The 23951-nt window shown below is 41.5% G+C and overlaps 1 protein-coding gene across 2 annotated transcripts; it reads right to left on the reverse strand.

Annotated features, from left to right (window-relative positions):
• Positions 1–10445: 10445 nt before the first annotated feature.
• Positions 10446–16041, reverse strand: LOC132842648 (protein Tob2). 2 transcript variants are annotated; one of them, XM_060865436.1, is made up of 2 exons: positions 15862–16041; positions 10446–12328 (listed from the first exon to the last, which is right to left on the reverse strand). In XM_060865436.1, the coding sequence occupies exon 2, from the start codon at positions 12059–12061 to the stop codon at positions 10874–10876; it is 1188 nt and encodes a 395-aa protein (XP_060721419.1). In that variant the 5' UTR covers positions 12062–12328; positions 15862–16041; the 3' UTR covers positions 10446–10873. The 2 variants fall into 2 exon arrangements, with proteins under 2 accessions (XP_060721419.1, XP_060721420.1); XM_060865437.1 differs by lacking the exon at positions 15862–16041 and adding an exon at positions 12520–12536.
• Between the last annotated feature and the right edge of the window lie 7910 nt (positions 16042–23951).

A 23951-nucleotide genomic window follows, 5' to 3' on the forward strand; every position in this document is an offset into this window, starting at 1 on the left:
AAAGTGAGTGTTGGGAGAGAAGAGAGGGAGATTGGGACTGTGTGATGAGAGGAGAGATAGAGGGATGGATGAGAGATGAGGAAGGAGTGGGGTTGAGGGATGGAGGGATGAAAGAATGAGTGGAGAGGAAGAGAGATGAGGGGTGAAAAGAGACAGTGGAAAGATTGATGAGGGAAACAACAGGAAAGGAGGCTGGGAGGATAGATAGAGGGACAGGAGGAGTAATAACTTACTGAGAGAGAGAGATGTTATTACACAGAGGAAGGTAAGAGAGTATGCGGAAAGAGGGATTATTATACAGACGACTAAGAAGGAAGGAGTGTGTGAGAGAGGGGTGAAGGACAGAACCATCTACACACACACACACACACACACACACACACACACACACACAGGGTAGCTTCTACAGAACATAAACCACATACACACATTTTCTCTTATTCCACTGAACTGCATTTTCTGGACATCTCAAATCGTGTAACTGTACACTTACATATCTAGTACACTTACTCACTATCTAGTACACTCACTCACTCACTCACTATCTGGTACACACACACTCACTATCTAGCACACTCACTCACTCACTATCTAGCACACTCACTATCTAGTACACTTACTCACTATCTAGTACACTCACTCACTCACTCACTATCTGGTACACACACACTCACTATCTAGCACACTCACTCACTCACTATCTAGCACACTCACTATCTAGTACACTTACTCACTATCTAGTACACACACTCACTCACTCACTATCTAGTACACACACTCACTCACTCACTATCTAGTACACAAACACACTCACTCACTATCTAGTACACTCACTCACTATCTAGTACACTCACTCACTCACTATCTGGTACACACACTATCTAGTACACACACTCACTATCTACATTTACATTTACAGCATTTGGCAGACGCCCTTATCCAGAGCGACGTACATAAGTGCTTAAATCTCTAACATTGAATACATTAATGCTGGATCACTAAGTTACATACTTAAGATACCATGAGTTTAAAACATTTGTTCAAAGTTACAATGAAAGTGTCAAAGGTGTGTGTTTTTTGTTTTTTTTTTTGTTTTTTTTTTTAAAAATGCAAAAGATAATGAAAGAAGTGCTAGTTGAAGTGTTTCCTGAATAAGTAGGTCTTCAACCGCCGCTTGAAAATAGCCAGTGACTCAGCTGTCCGGACCTCTAGGGGAAGTTCGTTCCACCACCTTGGTGCCAGTACAGAGAAGAGTCTTGTAGTATACTTGCCTCTTACCCTGAGAGATGGTGGAACCAGTCGAGCAGTGCTGGTAGATCGGAGGGTGCGGGGTGCAGTGCGAGGAGTGATGAGGGCTTTGAGGTAAGAGGGAGCTGGTCCATTTTTGGCTTTGTAGGCCAGCATCAGTGTTTTGAATCTGATGCGTGCAGCTACCGGAAGCCAGTGGAGGGATCGCAGCAGCGGGGTGGTATGAGAGAACTTTGGCAGGTTGAAAACAAGCCGGGCAGCTGCATTTTGGATCATTTGCAGAGGACGGATTGCGTTCATAGGTAGACCTGCCAGCAGTGCATTGCAGTAATCCAGTCTAGAAATGACAAGAGACTGAACAAGTACCTGAGCAGCCTGTGTGGACAGAAATGGTCGAATCCTTCTAATGTTGTAGAGAAGAAACCGACATGAGCGAGTCACATTAGCAACATGAGAGGAAAAGGACAGTTGATTGTCCATGGTTACCCCAAGGTTGCGAGCTGTGGCTGACGGGGAGATCAGATCGTTGTGTAAGGATATAGCAAGATCATGACCTGGGGATGAATCACCTGGGATGAAGAGCAGCTCAGTTTTGCTAGGATTAAGCTTTAACTGATGAGCAGTCATCCATGATGAAATTTCTGCCAGACATGCAGAGATCCGGTCAGAAGCTGTGGCATCTGCGGGTGGGAAAGAGAAGATAAGTTGTGTATCATCAGCATAGCAGTGGTAAGAGAACCCATGTGAGGAAATAACTTCACCAAGAGAGTGAGTATACAGGGAGAAAAGAAGAGGACCAAGTACTGAGCCTTGTGGGACGCCAGTGGAGTGTCTGCGTGGAGCAGATGTCACTCCCCTCCATGTTACCTGATATGAGCGTCCTTCCAGGTAGGAAGCGAACCATTCCCAAGCTGATCCGCATATCCCAAGACTCCTGAGGGTGGCTAAGAGAGTCTTATGGTTGACCGTATCAAACGCTGCTGAAAGGTCAAGGAGGATAAGGACGGATGAGAGATTGGCTGATCTAGCAGCATGTAGTTTCTCAGAGACATCTAAAAGGGCTGTCTCTGTGGAATGAGCTGCTTTAAAGCCAGACTGGTTGGGGTCTTGGAGGTTGTTCTGTGAGAGATAGACAGACAGTTGATTAAAGACAATGCGTTCAAGAATTTTTGAAAGAAACGAGAGAAGTGATACCGGTCTGTAGTTACTGATGTCTGATGGATCCAGAGCAGGTTTCTTCAGGATGGGAATAACCCTTGCTCTCTTGAAGGTAGTTGGTACCTGACCAGATGCTATGGATCTATTGGTGATAGTTGTAATGAAGGGCAGAAGGTCTTGCGAGATGGTCTGCAGCAAAGTGGAAGGGAGTGGATCCAATGGGCAGGTGGTAGGATTGCAAGACTGGATGAGTTTTAGAATCTCTTCTGCTGTTACAGTTGAGAAATGTGACAACAAAGGTGTAGGGGAGTCCATACTCTGAGATGTAAGTGCAGTCGGGGCTGAAGTGAAGGTCCGGCAGATTTCCTCAATCTTCTCCTGGTAGAAAGAAGCAAAGTCTTCTGCAGTCAGGGAGGATGAAGAAGGTGGAGCCGGGGGGTTGAGCAGAGAAGAGATGATGTTGTGGAATTTCCGAGGGTCATGTGAGGAAGCTTCAAGCTTTTCCTTGTAGAAGGAAGTCTTGGCAGAAGTCACATCTGAGGAGAACTTGGCCATGAGTGTTCGGTAAGAATCAAGATCTGCATCAAGTTGTGATTTCTTCCACTTTCTCTCTGATGATCTTAGCTCTCTTCGATTGTTGCGCAGCATATCTGAAAGCCAAGGAACAGAACAAGAAGTTTTCTTGGGTTTAGTGGACATAGGGCAGAGGAAGTCCATAGTTGAGGAAAGAGATGAGAGGAAAGTATCTGTGGCCGAGTCCAAGGGCAGTGAGGAGAAAGACTCAGGATCAGGAAGGGAAGAAAGAGTGCCAGAAGCTACAGAAGAAGGGGAGACAGAGTAAAGGTTGCGGCGGGTAAGAGCGAGGGGGTGAGAGGTAGTTTTAGGTAGGGTAGGGAGAGTGATGGTAAAGGATACCAGGTGATGATCAGAGACGTGTAGTGGGGTAGCAGTCACGTCTGTAGCTGGAGAAGGACGGGTGAAAACCAGGTCCAGCACATTGCCTCCTTTGTGTGTGGGGATGTAGCTGTTGAGTGAGAGTGTGAATGAGTCAAGAAGAGACAGGAGGGAAGAAGAATGTAGCTTGTCAGAGGGGAGGTTGAAGTCACCAAGCACTGTCAGGGGGGAGCTATCAGAAGGGAAAACACTAAGCATTGTGTCCATTTCTTCCAAGAAGTCACCTAGGGGACCAGGAGGGCGGTAAACAACAATGATAACAAGGTTAATTGGAGAGGTAACTGAAATGGCATGGAATTCAAAAGAGGAGATGGTTAAATGAGACAAGAGGAGAGGTGTAAAGCACCATTTCTTTGACAGCAATAAACCTGTACCACCACCCCTGCCTGTTTCTCGTGGTGAGTGAGAGAAAGCATGGGCAGAGGATAAAGCAGCTGGTGTAGCAGTGTTCCGTGGGGATATCCAGGTCTCTGTTAGCGCAAGAAAATCAAAGGAGTAATGGGAAGTTAAAGCAGAGATAAAATCAGCTTTTTTCACAGCAGACTGGCAATTCCAGAGCCCACCTACCACCACTGTTTGAGACTTACACAACAGAGGAGGGTAGATGAGGTTACTGGGATTGTGACCTCTGCTCTGTGGACGAGAGTGTCTGCGAGTGTAGGAATTGAGTATAGAGATGGGTTTAAGGCACATATTTGCAGTCAAGAGTGAGAATTAAGGTATGGTAGAATATAGCAAAACAGTATTAGACACAAAGTTTACAATGAGAGAGAGAGAGAGAGAGAGAGAGAGAGAGAGAGAGAGAGATACTTACAAACCGCTACAGACGCTAGCGTCTGTAGCGGAGAACCTTCAATTTAAATAGGTAAGCCCTGCCCCCAATTCACACCTTAAGGTAGACTGAAACTACTCCTGATTAATCAGCTGAGAGAACAACAAGGACCAACACTATAAAAATCAACAATGGTATAGAATATAACAATTCAAATCACACTACTCTAGAACAAAGTGAGTTAAGCAGATAGTATACAAAAGTCAGGAACCTACTTTACCAGAAGACAATATATTCAAATGAAGAGAGTTAAAGCACACTGAAGAGTAGGCTGGTTCACCTTCAATTTAAATAGGTAAGCCCTGCCCCCAATTCACACCTTAAGGTAGACTGAAACTACTCCTGATTAATCAGCTGAGAGAACAACAAGGACCAACACTATAAAAATCAACAATGGTATAGAATATAACAATTCAAATCACACTACTCTAGAACAAAGTGAGTTAAGCAGATAGTATACAAAAGTCAGGAACCTACTTTACCAGAAGACAATATATTCAAATGAAGAGAGTTAAAGCACACTGAAGAGTAGGCTGGTTCACCTTCAATTTAAATAGGTAAGCCCTGCCCCCAATTCACACCTTAAGGTAGACTGAAACTACTCCTGATTAATCAGCTGAGAGAACAACAAGGACCAACACTATAAAAATCAACAATGGTATAGAATATAACAATTCAAATCACACTACTCTAGAACAAAGTGAGTTAAGCAGATAGTATACAAAAGTCAGGAACCTACTTTACCAGAAGACAATATATTCAAATGAAGAGAGTTAAAGCACACTGAAGAGTAGGCTGGTTCACCTTCAATTTAAATAGGTAAGCCCTGCCCCCAATTCACACCTTAAGGTAGACTGAAACTACTCCTGATTAATCAGCTGAGAGAACAACAAGGACCAACACTATAAAAATCAACAATGGTATAGAATATAACAATTCAAATCACACTACTCTAGAACAAAGTGAGTTAAGCAGATAGTATACAAAAGTCAGGAACCTACTTTACCAGAAGACAATATATTCAAATGAAGAGAGTTAAAGCACACTGAAGAGTAGGCTGGTTCACCTTCAATTTAAATAGGTAAGCCCTGCCCCCAATTCACACCTTAAGGTAGACTGAAACTACTCCTGATTAATCAGCTGAGAGAACAACAAGGACCAACACTATAAAAATCAACAATGGTATAGAATATAACAATTCAAATCAAGTACACTCACTATCTAGTACACTCACTCACTCACTCACTATCTAGTACACACACTCACTCACTATCTTGCACACTCACTCACTATCTAGCACACTCACTATCTAGTACACTTACTCACTCACTATCTAGTACACACACACTCACTCACTCACTCACTCACTCACTATCTAGTACACACACACACTCACTCACTCACTCACTATCTGGTACACACACACTCACTATCTAGTACACACACACTCACTCACTAGTACACACACTCACTCACTATCTAGTACACTCACTCACTCACTATCTAGTACACACACTCACTCACTATCTAGCACACTCACTCACTCACTATCTAGCACACTCACTATCTAGTACACTTACTCACTCACTATCTAGTACACACACACTCACTCACTCACTCACTATCTAGTACACACACTCACTCACTATCTAGTACACACACACACTCACTCACTCACTATCTAGTACACTCACTCACTATCTAGTACACTCACTCACTCACTATCTGGTACACACACACTCACTCACTAGTACACACACACTCACTCACTAGTACACACACTCACTCACTCACTATCTAGTACACTCACTCACTCACTATCTAGTACACACACTCACTCACTATCTAGCACACTCACTATCTAGTACACTCACTCACTCACTATCTAGTACACACACTCACTATCTAGTACACACACACACTCACTCTCTAGTACACTCACTAATACACACACACACTCACTCACTATCTAGTACACACACTCACTCACTCACTCACTATCTAGTACACTCACTCACTATCTAGTACACTCACTCACTCACTATCTGGTACACACACACTCACTCACTAGTACACACACTCACTCACTATCTAGTACACTCACTCACTATCTAGTACACTCACTCACTCACTATCTAGTACACACACTCACTCACTATCTAGTACACTCACTCACTCACTATCTAGTACACACACTCACTCACTATCTAGTACACTCACTCACTCACTATCTAGTACACACACTCACTCACTATCTAGTACACACACTCACTATCTAGTACACACACTCACTATCTAGTACACACACACACTCACTTTCTAGTACACTCACTAATACACACACTCACTCATCTAGTACACACACACACACACTATCTAGTACACATCAAACAAACAGCTACAAAACTGCTCGTTCCTGAGTGTTTATTCTTTATGAAGCAGATAAAACAAACTTCCCACACAGTAAAGAAAGCAGAAACAGCTCACTTTATTTCTCATGCTTTTGCTCAAATTTTATTACAAAGTCTTTATTTAAAAAAAAAAGGACAAGAGGAAACATGAAATTGCCCAAAAAGAAATGAAACATTTCAGGACAAAATACAGACCAAAAGTGTCAAAATGATCGAACGTCATTATTTCAATCCATTTATCAACCTTTATCGCTGTTAAACTTCACATATAAAATCATTTTCTTCTGCTTCAAAGTGAAAAACAAGATACAGGAGGTTTAGAAGCACGAGACTGACGTCACAGAGAAAACTCGCTGCAATTAAAATAAACAAATAAATACTCCTTATGCTTTAAATTTCTCAGCTGTAATTAAACCTAATTAAACAAATCCCCAAACATGCAAACACTCTTCCTAACGAACGCAAATTTATTCAGTCTCTTTGCTCTACGTAAGTGACTCCTGAGTCAATGATTCAGAGTTGTTCGTCTTCAATGTTGAACACATCATCATGTGGCATTTTATATATTGGGAAGATTTGAACCCTGACAGTGAGCCGCTTTAAATAAAACACATGACGCACCAGCACTGAGACCTAACCTTCGTGATCTCCTCTGTTTCAACTGTAAGGTGCTTCAAAGGGCAACTCAGCACTAGTACACACACACACACACACACACAAAAGATTTGCATAAACTTCTGGAGAATGTAAATAGTCCTCGAACGCAAATATTTATCTAGACATCACTGAAAGAAGGCCGCGCCCTCGGATCAGGACGCTCACAGCACGGTTGGTCTGTACTCTATCATCTGCACCTCGGTGTTATAGACACATTTAAGGTGCAAACACACACACACACTTTCTCCCCACAGCTCATCTACAGGAAGTGGCAGGTGGAAAGACAGCAGGGAAGATCACCACATACTACAGAGAAGCAGAGATCTACCACTGCTCTTGGCCAGGATCAGATCCCTGGCCAGCACACACTTTCTCTCTCTCTCTGTCGTTCCAGAAGCTTCCTCTGTTTAGAACGGTTTCCATCCTCTATTAACCCTTTTCTAACACGAGCCCCACGACTGCTGGAAATACAATTTATCCTTAAGCAGAAAGTGCAACAAGACCGTTTATTTATTCATGTCCCACTTTTGGGGGATTTATACTTTACCTGGGTTTGTAGCTGCTGGTGGATTTTTAACAAATGCTTAAGATGCTTAGATTTATTTATTTTTTCCCCTCTGCACTTCTTACTGGTGATGATACAGGTATCGTTATCTAAAAACATGGGTAACTGAGGATGTTAATAAGGACCAGGTTCCTAGAACAAGAGAGCACGAGAGCGAATGAGCGAGAGCGAATGAGCGAGAGCGCGAATGAGCGAATATATCAATATGACCTTTTCCTGCAGTACTTTCCAAAGAATCTGCCCAGATCAACAACCCAAACTGTTCATGAAATACTACAGAAAAAAAAAAAAACCCTGGAGATCGAAAGAGTCCAAATCAGTGGTCTTAAGATCACACTGTGATTTAGTGCAAAGTCCAAATCAGTGGTCTTAAGATCACACTGTGATTTAGTGCAAAGTCCAAATCAGTGGTCTTAAGATCACACTGCGATTTAGTGCCATTTGAGATCAAAAGACAAGCAAACAAAAGTTCCGGCAGCGTGAGAAAGGTTTCATTTAATTCTGTTATGATGCACGTCTGAAGGCCACGGATAGAAGAACGCAGCCAATTACACAAAGCTCAGCAGTCAGCTACACGTACGGTAGCGTCTACGGCAGCGGTGTCCGGTCTTCTCCACACCGGCCCTTTGTGGATAGGATCGGACACTGCTGCTCTACGGCATGCAAACACAGTGAGGTTCAGTCTGGAAAATCTCACAGGTCTACAGCCGGAGGCTCGTCACCATATAACGTGACATAAGCGTACGCTAGCACGCAGCCGGTCGTAGAATTACGTCCAGATTTTACCGGGATCGTAGAGAACTAGTGTGAAGAAATAAATCCTCTCAGAAAAATCTGACCGTCTAAAACCAGCTTTAGTCAAAAGTAAGACGTCTTACAATTCCATCTCTGACGTCATTAGGTACGGTTTAGTTTAATTTGTTGGACGGGAGAGATGAGAGCTTTGAATTGAGGATTTGAAGAAAATAAATAAATAAATTCTGGTGATGTAATGAGAGAGGAAGCAACCATACAGGGATTTGGCGGAGATTTGATACGAGTCACTCAGGCAGCTTACATCTGGCCTGAACATTGAGGTAACCAGGATGCAATACCTCGGTTTAGCAAGGCTTAACATCACGGAGGGGTAAAAAATAAATAAATAAAAAAGAAATGCTTTCTTGGAATAGCTGCTAACATTTGGCAGTCATACTCAGCCATCTGGGAGTAATGAGGGAGCAGGCAAGAGCCCAGAAAATATTTGATTTTGAATCTGCTTACGGCGGAAACTAACGAAAGGAATCCGAGTAGACAAACTGGTCAAGAAATCCCTCTTAAACCAGACAGCGGTCATTATTAAAATCCTGCCGATCCCTAAAGAGAGACGACAAAACACACACCATCGACAGGTAAAATACACAAGACTCTGTTAAACACACTTTATTAGTTTCAACTTGCATATTATATGAAACGTCATATATAATTATATATAATTTCTCATTAATTAATTATAGTTATTCCTGGAAAAATAACCTCATCACATAAGAAACTAAATAAAGGACATTTTAACATAAGAAATATATACACAATAGTATATATACACTGTACACACACTGTATAGAATCTCTTACAAATGCCTTTAGATTCTCTCTTGAAAAAATGCACAGGAAAAAAAAAAATATATATATAGAAAAATCGTAAATAAATTACAAATCAATGTAAAAAATATACATCCAGTTTTAAACCAGCCATAATGACAAACCTCTGGACCTTCCCACTAAAAGAAAAGAAAAATAAACTAATCCACCCAAAACGGTGGACACCGAACGAACGGACGTCGCGACGTGAGGAACGCGGTGTAGAAGGTTTGGTCATTACAGCTTCAGGAAATATCTAGGGAGAAATCTCAAGGAGTCTTTCGATCGAGGCAGAATTATACCTACCGTCTTCTCGATCACAAGAGTTTGATTGATTGACTATTAAAAAGTAATACAGAGCATAAACCATCTGTTCTCAAAAGATGTTCCATGACCTTTGTGTCTAATATGTAGAACGTCTACACCTTTAAAGATAAAGAAATTAGATTCACATTCATAGTCCCAGAACCCAGCTCCAAAATCTGAAGGACACCGAGCTCGGCGATCCTCGACAAAGGTTATAGCTGCCCGTTTGCACGTTCCCGTCCCTCCTTCCTCCTCAAAGCCGCATCGTTTATCACAAACCTTTCCGCTATCCTGCTACCCATCCACCCCGGTTCTGCCCTTACCTTCATGCACCACTGGCACCGTATTCCTCCTGGAGCCCAACACGAACAGTCAGTCAGTCATCGCTCCATTAACTACCGTTAACACCCCCCAAAGCAGTGAACCATATTATGGCTTTTGTATATGAAGACAATCTTCCTGAACAGTTTCACAGCTTTAAAGCACAACCCCGTACGACTCGAAAACAAGACCCGATACCCACATTGTGCATTGTGTCCTGACGGTTTACTTATAAACCACAGAACAAATAAGAAAAGAAAACCCCACACAGTGCAAGATTGAGTCTGCACAACCCACCTAAACCCCCAGCCCCCCCACCCCCCCCACCCCCCCCAACAGTGAGACTCGACTAGACGATTTATAACAAAGTCCCAAATGCTCTCCGTTCCTGAACCTTCTATTTGCTCTTGGTGACGTTAAACTGGAGCATGAAGCTCCCCCCCCCACCCCCCACAGCATGAAAGGAGCTGTATTGGAACAAGCTCGTGCTGCTCAACCAGGCTACAGAGAACGGTACCTTGGTGAAAAAAAAAAAAAAAAAAAAAAAAACACCCAGATCAAATTAGCATTCGTTGTAAAACGTCTGTGCAGCAGGAGGCTGGATATTTCCCCATCGTCTTGGGAGAAAGGAAAATAATTACCCTTGAATATGAACGAAAATCTATGAGGAAGGAAAAAATAAATAAATAAATTATTCAGTGTTTGTAGTAGTCGTAACACCGCAACTTTACGTTATTAGTAACAACTGGTGAAAAAAAAACTCATTTAAAAAATTCCCAGAAGACATCTTAAGCTTTTTCAGCATTTAGTTGGCCAATACAACAGGTTGGAAAGCTTGGCTGGAGTACTGCAGGTTGTAGCCCCCCAGACCCTCCATGAAGGAAATTCCACTGCTGCCTCCCACGACACCCAAAGCATGGCCTGGTGGCGGTGTGGTAGAGAATGGATCAAAAGTGGTATGTGCATGAGCAGGACCTGGAAGCTGTGCCTGGAATGGACCAGCATGTGTCAAGTGCGGAGCCTCGGTTTCAAAACAAAGAGGCCCCTGGGAGGCGGGGTAGATGAACTCTTTGGCATTGGGTGAGAGCTGGCTGGAAACTGGACCAGCCAGGGAATGCATGGAGAGGGACAGGGGCTTGTGATTCACCAGTCCAGGTGGTGAAATAGAGGACATTGAGGTGGGGGAATGGTTCACCATCCGCTGCTGAGGAGCACCGGTGCTGGCAGATCCACCCACCACACCAGATCCCATGCATTTCTTCATCTTTGTGGAGCCAAACTTGGTGGCAGCAAAAGTGGCTGTGGTGAAGGTGATTTGTTGCAGAGCAGGACGGGAGCCAGGTTGGGCAGCCGGGTGAGGGTAGGGCATCCCTATACTTGGTGGAGATGGAGAGGAGGTGTTTGAGTGCACAGTGGGATCTGTTGGAGTACTGGAGCCTGCATAGATGAACAGACCTTGACAGAGCGGTGTGGGTGAATTAGAGTGTGACTGAAGCATGACCGGTGATGCCTGGCCACCGATGGGCACGAAGACCTGAGCATCTGGGTTGAAGCCTAAATTCTTCCCATCTTCTAGTTCCATCTCTCCTTTACAAAGCCCTCCTAAACATTCTGATACTTCAGCTTCACCTCCCAAGCCTGGAGGATCCTCCATGTAGAGAACCTTCACGGCCCCTTTCTCACCAATCTGATAGGACACTTCATAAGGGTCGATCCAGATGCTGAGTTCTGGAGGGACGTTGGCACGAACTTCCTCCATGTCCAAGCCACTCCTTCGGGCTGCCAAGTCCACCACGGGGTCCCCAGGAACTCCAAGATGAAGGCAGCGGAAGGCAGAACCACGCAACGGAGCCTCCGGGTACCAGTGACCTTCGAAACGTGACACCAGGATGCGTTCCAGCTCCTCACCAAACAGGTCTGCTCTTCGCCGCGGTAGTTTGTTGTACAAGTAGGACACTATGAAGTTCAGTGCAACTTTCACCTCTAAATGCATGGCTGTAGAGAGACTTAAAGGGTTCAGATCACAACACTCAAGTCCTGAATCTCTCAGGCCAGAACAGGCCTACAACAGTTTCCACATCACTTCAAGATGCACAGGGGGTAAGAATTCTTGTCCAATCTGGTAGCATGTACATCTGAAAAAAATTGTTCCGGAGGAGAGGTCCAGATGCGATTGGTCCCAGGCACAAATTTCTGACCTGCTACAACACACTGGGCTTACTGAAAGCCTAGACGTCTCACGAAACCCACAGTCTCCAATCTGAAAAGAATGCAAGAAAATAAATTACCATTCAGACACCAAACACTGGGGAAAGATGGTACAAGAGTGTGCATTTAAACAGATGTTATGGCTGAGGCAGTAATCTCAAATCCCTCAACTACTCCTGCTGGCTGGCAGCAGCTAGAGTACAGACAAAGCAAGCCAAAAAGCATGATAGAAGTGTGGCTCACCATATACCTGAAAATCCAGAATCCAGATAATGTAAACTGCTGAGAGCACATTACTGACCGTTAACTAGCTACAGGTGTAGAATGCTAAGTGAGCTAGTCATCTTGAGCCTCGTCGGCAATTAAGACGATCGTTCAAAGTTAAACTGAAATTAACCCTCTAGACCAGGGGTCGGCAACCAGCGGCTCCAGAGCCACAAGTGGCCATTTCATCCCTCTGCTATGCTCCTGTAGAATTTGGAAAAGAAATATTTAATTGAAATTTTAGTTAGTTTTTAAAAAAAAATGTGTCGCTCAAAATATGCATCATAACTGCCAACTTGCGAAATCCGACACAAACAGACGCAGTTTTGGTTCGCTGCAGCCGGCAAGTTAAAATTTTGATGTCATGAATACGAAGAGGACTCGATTAGACATTGAACATTTTATTTGAAAGTAACCTTCAACCCAGCGTCTTTGTTAAGGTTAGTTCAAACTGTTCAAAATAAAATGTCATTTACTCTGTAGTAGTTCATTGATTTCATAAATGCAACACGCTACAGTTTTTTTTATATACAGTACTTTCCATAAAAGGTAAAAAAAAAAAAAAAAAAAAACATATGCGGCTGTTATCTTCATTTTAGATGTCAAATGGGTTTTGTGGCTCCCTGTGTTTTTTTTCCTGTGGGAAACTGGTCCAAATGGCTGTGTGTTTAAGGTTGCCGACCCCTGGTATAGACAGAAGGAACACATGCAACTTGGTCCAAAAACAAGCCACATTAACTGAATTCAAATATCAAACATGACTTATTTCGGCTCTTTATTAAGTTTATATGAACGTAAACAGCGGTTGCATATTGATAATCTGAATATCCAATAAACCACTTCACTATTTAAATGCTTTATTGCAAGAAAACACATAAATGAATGCAGTCTCAGTTGACATGAAAAACTAGTGCATCGAATCTCAAATATAAATAAAAAGGACTGTTTTTTTTGTATTAAGCTGGACTTGGTTTCAAACGTGTGTGTGAAGGTGTCTCACTCGACAACCGCCTCTGAAGCACATTCAAATTCAGGAAAACAAATAAAAAACCTCCAGACAACCGAAGAAGTTTCTTCTCTGGTTTCTCATTTATAACCTACCAGTAAAACCTCCCACCTCTGAAACTATACGTGTGTGTGTGCCAAGATCAGCACAAAGATGTCTTCATCTGACTGTAAAAGTATTGTAAATAAGCTTTACTTCCTGGACTACGGAGTAGGGAAACAACTCAAAAGTATGAAAGCGCGAGAGCTGGAAAATACCTTACAAACTGGGAAAGATTGTGGGGATGTGGTAAAATAGTGGTTAAGGTGTCAGACTACTGACCGGAAGGTCATGAGTTCGAATCCCACATCGACCAAGCTGCCACTGTTGGGCCCCTGAGCAAAGCCCTTAACCCTTAATTACTCAGATGTATATAAATTGAAATAAAACGCAAGGTCACTCTGGATAAAAGGGGTCATGTAAATGTACCAGTTTGACCACAACTCCTCCTGTGTTTTGGCAGCTGGTTTGTAGCGAGGCTGCACTAGATAAGTAGATTATTTTGTAAAATACACTGGCAACACTTGTTTACAGATAAAATAAATAATAACACAGTGCAGGGACACCGTTTATCCTTTACGTCAATGGGATTGGTCGAATTTCATTAAAAAAAAACGAAAACAAAACAAAAACCCTCAAAACTTGATCAAGATGGCCGCCTCCTGCTGAAACTACATCCCCCATCAGCCCCCGCGCTGTGACGTCATAACCGTGCGTATCCGCCTCCGCTTTATCAAAACAGACTCGGGTGAATTCTGCAAAGTGACCGACTGAATGTTTTTAAACCGCAGTGTGTAAGGTTTAAACGTTAAAACGTGTGCGTGTCGTGTGACCACACGTGTTCAGGACGTCAGATCAGGTCATGAGACTTTGCTAGCAGGCTAAAGGTGTAAATGAGCTGCGTTTCCTTCTGTAAAACCTCCCTGAGTTTATAAAGCTATTGTGTCCTGATTGGTGTTGATCTGTAACGTGTAGTGAAAATAAACTATAAGGAGCTCGGACTTTAAGACGCTCAGCTGTAATATTCAATGTCACTCAATGTCATGCGATGCAAAACTGCCCTGACAAAATAAAGTGAGTGAAACGTACACAAACTTCACCTGTTTTTAATACCACACATTAACCTGCACAACTTCACTCATTTTGTCAGAAATATTCATACAGAAATGAGGGCAAACTGTGTGGGAGGGTGGGAGTGTTATTGAGTGTCCATCAGCAGGGGTTTGGTTTACATTAGCTTTGTTTATCCAGCTGGAAACACACACACACAAATATATACATACATACACACACACACACAAATATATACACATGCATACTATAATAGATCTCACACACACACACACAAATATATACATACACACACACACACACACACACACACAAATATATACACATGCATACTATAATAGATCACACACACACACACACACACACACACACACACACACACATACATACTATAATATAAAAAAAAAAAACCACACACACACTATAATATATACACATTAATACACACACACACACACACTAATAAACACATATATACGTATGTGTATATACACACACACAGTACACACACAGTACACACACAGTACACACACAGTACACACACAGTACACACACAGTACACACACAGTACACACACAGTACACACACAGTACACACACAGTACACACACAGCAAAAAAGATGCCCATTTTAAAATGCAAGCACAAGGAAAACACCAAACGTTTTAAATTTCACTATAAGAGCAGATTATAATCATGATATTTCCACGAAGTGGTTGATTTGAAATACATGAGATTTTCTAAAGAACATAAATGATCTCAAGTGTCACAGGTGCTGATGTAAATCCTGTAGGGTTTAACACTTAATATATAATAAAACACACACACACACACACACACACACACACACACACACACACACACACACACACACACACACACACACACAAAATAGAAATGAATAACACAACACTTAAAGATTAACCCACGCGTTATTTCAACAATAATGAATAAAACGCATCTAGACGAAGCTGAGATTTATTTCTGATATATAAAAATCCCCTTGGCTTTAAATACAAACCCCAAACATTAAAATGGACGACAGAGAAATGAATCGATTCATTCAATAATGTAAATAAAATCAGAGATAAAACTCACATAAGGGAACATTGACTCGGTTATAAGACAAAGTTGACACATTAATGACATAAGCAGTAGATAATAAGGTCATTATATATAATAATAAAAAAATAACAGATTTACTTACCAGAGTGATTGTTATTGTTATTATTATTAGGTTTAATATTATTATGCTTTATCTTATTATCCCTGCAGTTCCTGTGAAACACGCACTGAAATAAGAGAAGATAGTGAGCTTATAAAAAGATAAAAGTGCACATGAATAGGAGGTTATAAAGCGCTTAGTTTGGACGCCGGAGACGCTCCATAGCGGCTCACGGAAACTTTGGTGTTTGTCAACCTCGCGCATTTATACTGACCACGTTCCTGGACACGCCTACAGCCCGTGACGTCACCAGGCCGGAACTACTTTACCAACCATTTATGGTATCAATCCACAACCCAATAAAACACACAAACTATAAGACTAACATTAATAATGTGTGTTGTTATTAACACCGATAATAAACAATGGTGCAATAGATAAAAAAATACATTTAAAGTTAAAGTTAAAAAAACGGTGTACTTTTGCATCCATTCTTCTTCTTCTTCTTCATCATCATCATCATCATCTACATCATCATCATCATCATCTTCATCTTCATCTTCATCTTCATCATCATCATCATCATCATCATCATCTTCTTCTTCCATGTTTATAAATTTGTTTTTTTTGTTTATGTATTTATGTATTTGCTTCCTTATTTATTTATCTATCTCTGTGTATTTATTGTTGTGTATTTGTTTGTTTATTTAATTGTTCATGTATGTGTTTTATGTTTAATATTACAGGTAAAACAAAAAAGTAGAATAAAATGAATAAAAATAACAACAATAATTATACAGTACTAAAACATGTGAAAAATAGTTATTGAAGATCAAAACGATCTTGAGTATTTAAATGCATATTAATTCTTAAATAAAGAACGATAAAAGTATTTTTATATTTTTTATTATGTTTCATAAGAAGCTACATTCAAGTCCACATGGTTAATAATTATATGATATATCATTATTATATTATATTGTATTGTATTGTATTGTATTGTATAGTTGCTCCTACTTTCTATGGCGAGCTGATATTTCTGTATGAGAGGCTGCACTGTGGTGTGCAAAGCTAAAAATATGAGCTGTGATAGCAACAGAACTTCTATTGGACAATAAAAAGGACAAGCCAACTTTAATTGGACAAGCGTGAGCAGTCAGGCTGTAGAGCAATAGCCTGCCTGGATAAATGCCCTAATGCATTATGGGTAGTGTAGTGAGCTTAGGGGTAGTGTAGTGAGTTTATACATCATGGGTAGTGTAGTGAGTTTATACATCATGGGTAGTGTAGTGAGTTTATACATCATGGGTAGTGTAGTGAGTTTAGGGGTAGTGTAGTGAGTTTATACATCATGGGTAGTGTAGTGAGTTTATACATCATGGGTAGTGTAGTGAGTTTATACATCATGGGTAGTGTAGTGAGTTTAGGGGTAGTGTAGTGAGTTTATACATCATGGGTAGTGTAGTGAGTTTATACATCATGGGTAGTGTAGTGAGTTTAGGGGTAGTGTAGTGAGTTTATACATCATGGGTAGTGTAGTGAGTTTAGGGGTAGTGTAGTGAGTTTATACATCATGGGTAGTGTAGTGAGTTTAGGGGTAGTGTAGTGAGTTTATACATCATGGGTAGTGTAGTGAGTTTAGGGGTAGTGTAGTGAGTTTATACATCATGGGTAAATATATTTAGTAAGTGAGTGTAGTGAGTTTATACATCATGGGTAGTGTAGTGAGTTTAGGGGTAGTGTAGTGAGTTTATACATCATGGGTAAATATAGTGAGTAAGTGAGTGTAGTGAGTTTATACATCATGGGTAGTGTAGTGAGTTTAGGGGTAGTGTAGTGAGTTTATACATCATGGGTAGTGTAGTGAATTTAGGGGTAGTGTAGTGAGTTTATACACCATGAGTAGTGTAGTGAGTTTATACATCATGGGTAGTGTAGTGAGTTTATAAACCATGAGTAGTGTATTGAGTTTATACATCATGGGTAGTGTAGTGAGTTTATACATCATGGGTAGTGTAGTGAGTTTATACATCATGGGTAGTGTAGTGAGTTTATACATCATGGGTAGTGTAGTGAGTTTATACACCATGAGTAGTGTAGTGAGTTTATACACCATGAGTAGTGTATTGAGTTTATACATCATGGGTAGTGTAGTGAGTTTATACACCATGAGTAGTGTAGTGAGTTTATACACCATGAGTAGTGTAGTGAGTTTATACATCATAAGTAGTGTAGTGAGTTTATACACCATGAGTAGTGTAGTGAGTTTATACATCATGGGTAGTGTAGTGAGTTTATACACCATGAGTAGTGTAGTGAGTTTATACATCATAAGTAGTGTAGTGAGTTTATACACCATGAGTAGTGTAGTGAGTTTATACATCATGGGTAGTGTAGTGAGTTTATACACCATGAGTAGTGTAGTGAGTTTATACATCATGGGTAGTGTAGTGAGTTTATACACTATGAGTAGTGTAGTGAGTTTATACACCATGAGTAGTGCAGTGAGTTTATACATCATGGGTAGTGTAGTGAGTTTATACACTATGAGTAGTGTAGTGAGTTTATACACCATGAGTAGTGTAGTGAGTTTATACATCATAAGTAGTGTAGTGAGTTTATACACCATGAGTAGTGTAGTGAGTTTATACATCATGGGTAGTGTAGTGAGTTTATACACCATGAGTAGTGTAGTGAGTTTATACATCATGGGTAGTGTAGTGAGTTTATACACCATGAGTAGTGTAGTGAGTTTATACATCATGGGTAGTGTAGTGAGTTTATACACCATGAGTAGTGTAGTGAGTTTATACACCATGAGTAGTGTAGTGAGTTTATACACCATGAGTAGTGTAGTGAGTTTATACATCATGGGTAGTGTAGTGAGTTTATACACTATGAGTAGTGTAGTGAGTTTATACACCATGAGTAGTGTAGTGAGTTTATACACCATGAGTAGTGTAGTGAGTTTATACATCATGAGTAGTGTAGTGAGTTTATACACTATGAGTAGTGTAGTGAGTTTATACACCATGAGTAGTGTAGTGAGTTTATACACCATGAGTAGTGTAGTGAGTTTATACACCATGAGTAGTGTAGTGAGTTTATACACCATGAGTAGTGTAGTGAGTTTATACATCATGGGTAGTGTAGTGAGTTTATACACCATGAGTAGTGTAGTGAGTTTATACACCATGAGTAGTGTAGTGAGTTTATACATCATGGGTAGTGTAGTGAGTTTATACTTCCTTTAAAACTAAAATGGATGATTGTTGCATATTTTATTTGAATCCATCACACTATTATGAGTAAATGTATTGTTTACCTTTTTATGTTATTATTGTATTATTGTTAAGAGAGCAATTTTTAAATGCTAAATAATTAAAAATGGTGATGATATAGTTTGAAAAGGTTTGAAACAACATAATAAATGTCATTTAAAAACATTAGTTTAAATTATTCTATAAGATCAATATAGGTATCATTGTGTGTTAAATAATGCATTGTATAAAGTCGCAGAAATGACGCCATAATTCAGCGACGTCTTTATCAACAAACAAAATGGCGTCCTACTGTTTATCTGTTTGTCGATTAAGGGTAAGTTACGGCTTTAAAGTCTATTTAATAATTCTCACACATTGATACGAGCAAGCAGCTTAAAACGTCATCAGAGGGAATAACAGCTGCTGTTGTAATTCACTAAAATCATGTTCTGGGGTTGGAGAATTCAAATATTTTTCATCTCAGGTCGTCCTTCTCTATTCAGTTCCCACCCGTATTCAGACTAGTCTCGTTTTTCCGCTCTAATTATATTAGAGATCTAGGTGGTGATTGGCTGACAGTCGTTATCAGAGAGCCAATCGCAGGGCAGGAGGCGGGATTGTCAGTCCGTTAATCCTGTATATAAACGTGTTTAAACACGTGTCTCTGTAATAAAGATTCAGTATTAAAGTGAATCTGTTCTGTAATTAAGTAAGAGTCTGGGATGACATTTCAACTCTCTCTCTCTCTCTCTCTCTCTCTCTCTCTCTCTCTCTCTCTCTCTCTCTCTATCTACCCCCCCTCTCTATGTGTGTGTGTATACATATATATATATCGGGATTAGTTTATTGTATTTTAAGAAAAGTGTCCTTACTGATTAAATTCTGGCTATTACAAATACATAGATTATTGTGTGTGTGTGTGTGTGTGTTGTGTGTGTAGCTTGTCCTAGGTGACACAGCCCGACAGCTTCATGTCTCCTCTCGGCTCCAAATCAAAAGTGGCGATGAGCTAATTTGAGCCCGGTTCCTTCGTCAACTACAAGACACTGCTGAGCAACATCAGCATTGTGCAGAAAAGGTCAGTAACCCGAGAGTTATATCAACATGGACTGCACAATCACTCACACTCCCCGTCACTCACACAGTGTCCTAACACCTTGCGTTCACGCTACGCTGTGTTATTATTGTCTCCTTTTAAAGTCATAATTGCTCCTGTGATCCTGGAAGTCTTGGGAAAATCATTGAAAAGTACAATTTCCTTGAAACATTATATTGATGGTTTCGTTAGAATCAGCAGAATCAATAAATAAAAGATGTGCCAGAGGCAGATCTTGGCAGAGGGCCAAAGTGGGCCACAGTAAAGTTGTGGATCAGCTTCACACAGGAGTTTTCCACAAATATTTGCATTCATTGTAAACTTTAATACAATCATAATTAACTTTCCAAACAGTGCTGATTTAGATTCGTGACTTATAGTCAATAGTACATCATTGTCATCGTCACTATTACAACGCCACACCGCTGTAGAATTCTGGATTCTGATTGGTCAGGATGGTGTTGAACGGTTCAGATGCCGAGGTTTGCTGTAAGGAGACGTAAAACAAGGAGTTTAAAAGCTTTATACCAGCTGAGAGAGCTGCTATATAAAAACATACTTGTAACTTGTTTCATGGCTGTTCCACAACATGTAGGTGTGCTAATTAGTGCCCTAACTGCATGACCTATCATTTATGTAACAGTCAATTTGATTTTATTTAAATTTAATTTGTATAACATGGGAAAAAACCCTGAAAGACTGTAATTAACGACGCAGAACACGGCACTTCCTATATTTACAACGTCGTAGGACAGGCGGATCGGTGTATCTTCTGCAGTGATGCAGTCGATATACCGGTCTGTTGTGGTGAAGAAAGAGCTGAGCCGCAAGTTGAAGCTCTCTATTTACCAGTCGATCTACGTTCCTACCCTCACCTATGGTCATGAGCTTTGGGTCATGACCGAAAGGACAAGATCCCGGATACAGGCGGCTGAAATGAGTTTCCTCCGCAGGGTGGCTGGGCGCTCCCTTAGAGACAAGGTGAGGAGCTCGGTCACTCGGGAGGAGCTCAGAGTAGAGCCGCTGCTCCTCCACATCGAGAGGAGTCAGCTGAGGTGGCTCGGGCATCTGTTCTGGATGCCTCCTGGACGCCTCCCTGGGGAGGTTTTCCGGGCATGTCCAACCGGGAGGAGGCCCCGGGGAAGACCTAGGACACGCTGGAGGGACTATGTCTCTCGGCTGGCCTGGGAACACCTCGGTATTCCCCCGGAGGAGCTGGAGGAAGTGTCTGGGGAGAGGGAAGTCTGGGTGTCCCTGCTCAGACTGCTGCCCCCGCGACCCGGCCCCGGATAAGCAGTAGAAGATGGATGGATGGACAACGTCGTAGCAGGAACCGATCACTGATCCTTTAGTCGTAAATGTGGGATGTGGTAGCTCGGTGGTTAAGGTGTTTGACTACTGATCGGAAGGTCATTGGTTCGAATCCCAGGTCCACCAAGTTGCCACTGCAGGGCCCCTGAGCAAGGCCCTTAACCCTCAATTGCTCAGGTGTATAAACTGAAATAAGACAATGTAAGTCACTCTGGATAACAGTGTCTGCTAAATGCTGTAAATGTGAGAATAATAATAATGTGATATTTCTGTAATCTAGTTAGAAATAAAGACAGTGACACGTTTTAAAGCTGGGGATCGTGTGATCGTCTGCGTGATCGGGATGTTAGAGGTGTTTCTGGTAGGTGCGATTTTCAGATGCTGTAACTGGTCCACATCGGGGTCATGGAGTGCGTTATGGATTCAGCTGGTGAACATGAAGCTGCTCCGGAGTCTCAGAGGGAATATCCTGTGTGTTTATAGAGGAGGGAGAGATGGAACTTTAACTCCACTGATGCAATGAGATGTAAGACCTGCTGAGAGGAGTGAAGTCAATGGTGCAGAGAAACAGAAGAACAGACAGAAGGATGGCAGGAGGAAAGCACAGGATATGGGATTAATGGTGAGAGTTTACACTTAAACGCCAGAGAGAGAGAGAGAAGAAAGGGAGAGAAATAAAAGAGATTCGTTTGGATTCATTTCCAAAGCTGAAGCAATACAAAGATAATCACAAAACTAATACAGGACACACAGTTCAGTGTCAAAGTCCGAACCTGAGCACGGTAACGTTATCTCTGCTTCATCACACCACCCTGAAGTGGATTGTTTCCCTAAAACAGCATGACCCCAATTTAGTTCTTAATTCTAGGGCAGAAAGTTTAATCTTCAGTTTTTACACACTGTTTAAAGTGATGGAACGTTAACACACGACTCCAGCCGTTAAGTCACATCTGTATTATAGAGCTTTAACACTCTGTTACCAGCTCATTTTAATGTCGTAACAGAACATGTTAATTAGATGGATGGAGTGATGAATGGATGGATGTCTGGATGTCTGGATGGACGGATGGAGTGATGGAGCAATGGATGCCAAGGGTGGATAGATAGAGTGATGGATGGATGGATGGATTGATGATGGATGTCTGGATAGATGGGCTAATGGATGGATGGATATCTGGGTTGATTCACCAAAGGATGAATGGATGAATGGATAGACTGATGAACAGATGGTTGGATAGATGCATGGAATGAAGGTCTGGATATAATGAGGGTGGAGCAATGGATGGATGTCTGGATGGATGGATGGATGGATGGAGTGATGGAGCAATGGATGCCAAGGGTGGATAGATAGAGTGATGGATGGATGGATGTAGCGATGGGTGTCTGGATGGATGGATTTCTGGATGGATGGATTGATTGATGGATGTCTGGATAGATGGGCTGATGTATGGATGAATGGATAGACTGATGAACAGATGGTTGGATGGATGTAGCGATGGGTGTCTGGATGGATGAATTGATTGATGGATGTCTGGATAGATGGGCTAATGGATGGATGGATGGATGGATGGATGGATGGATGGATATCTGGGTTGATTCACCAAAGGATGGATGGATGAATGGATAGACTGATGAACAGATGGTTGGATAGATGCATGGAATGAAGGCTGGATATAATGAGGGTGGAGCAATGGATGGATGTCTGTATGGATGGAGTGATGGAGCAATGGATGCCAAGGGTGGATAGATAGAGTGATGGATGGATGGATGGATGTAGCAATGGGTGTCTGGATGGATGGATTGATTGATTGATGGATGTCTGGATAGATGGGCTAATGGATGGATGGATGGATGGATATCTGGGTTGATTCACCAAAGGATGGATGGATGAATGGATAGACTGATGAACATATGGTTGGATAGATGCATGGAATGAAGGCTGGATATAATGAGGATTGAGCAATGGATGGATGTCTGGATGGATGGATGGAGTGATGGAGTGATGGAGCAATGGATGCCAAGGGTGAAATGGATGCTTTCTGCCTACATCTGCAGCCAAGTACGGCGTCGGCTTTTGGGCACACACAAAGACTCGTTTAACTACAGATTCAGACACGTGGAAACGTCTCCCAGTGATGCTGCACTTTTGTATAAGTAGCTTGTGATCGTGTCTGAAACGTTACTGTACGATCCTGAGCGCATGAGACTCTGACGGTCTGTTATTTATTATTCGTTAATCTGTTAACATCCACCTCATCTTTCTCTTCTGGGTTTAATGGTGATTTTGTATTATTTTGTAGGATGCGGTTTTATCCCTGGTACAGACATGAATTAAAAAAGTGTTCAATTTTATTTTATTAATTGTAAATAAAATCTCATGCAACTTCATGTAAGGTTTCTGATTGTTTCATGTCGTTTTAGGTTTAAAATTATAACCAGCAAATAAACGTGGGTTTACGGCC

The sequence above is a fragment of the Tachysurus vachellii genome, chromosome 3 (assembly GCF_030014155.1).
Source record: "Tachysurus vachellii isolate PV-2020 chromosome 3, HZAU_Pvac_v1, whole genome shotgun sequence".
NCBI classification, from domain to species: domain Eukaryota; kingdom Metazoa; phylum Chordata; class Actinopteri; order Siluriformes; family Bagridae; genus Tachysurus; species Tachysurus vachellii.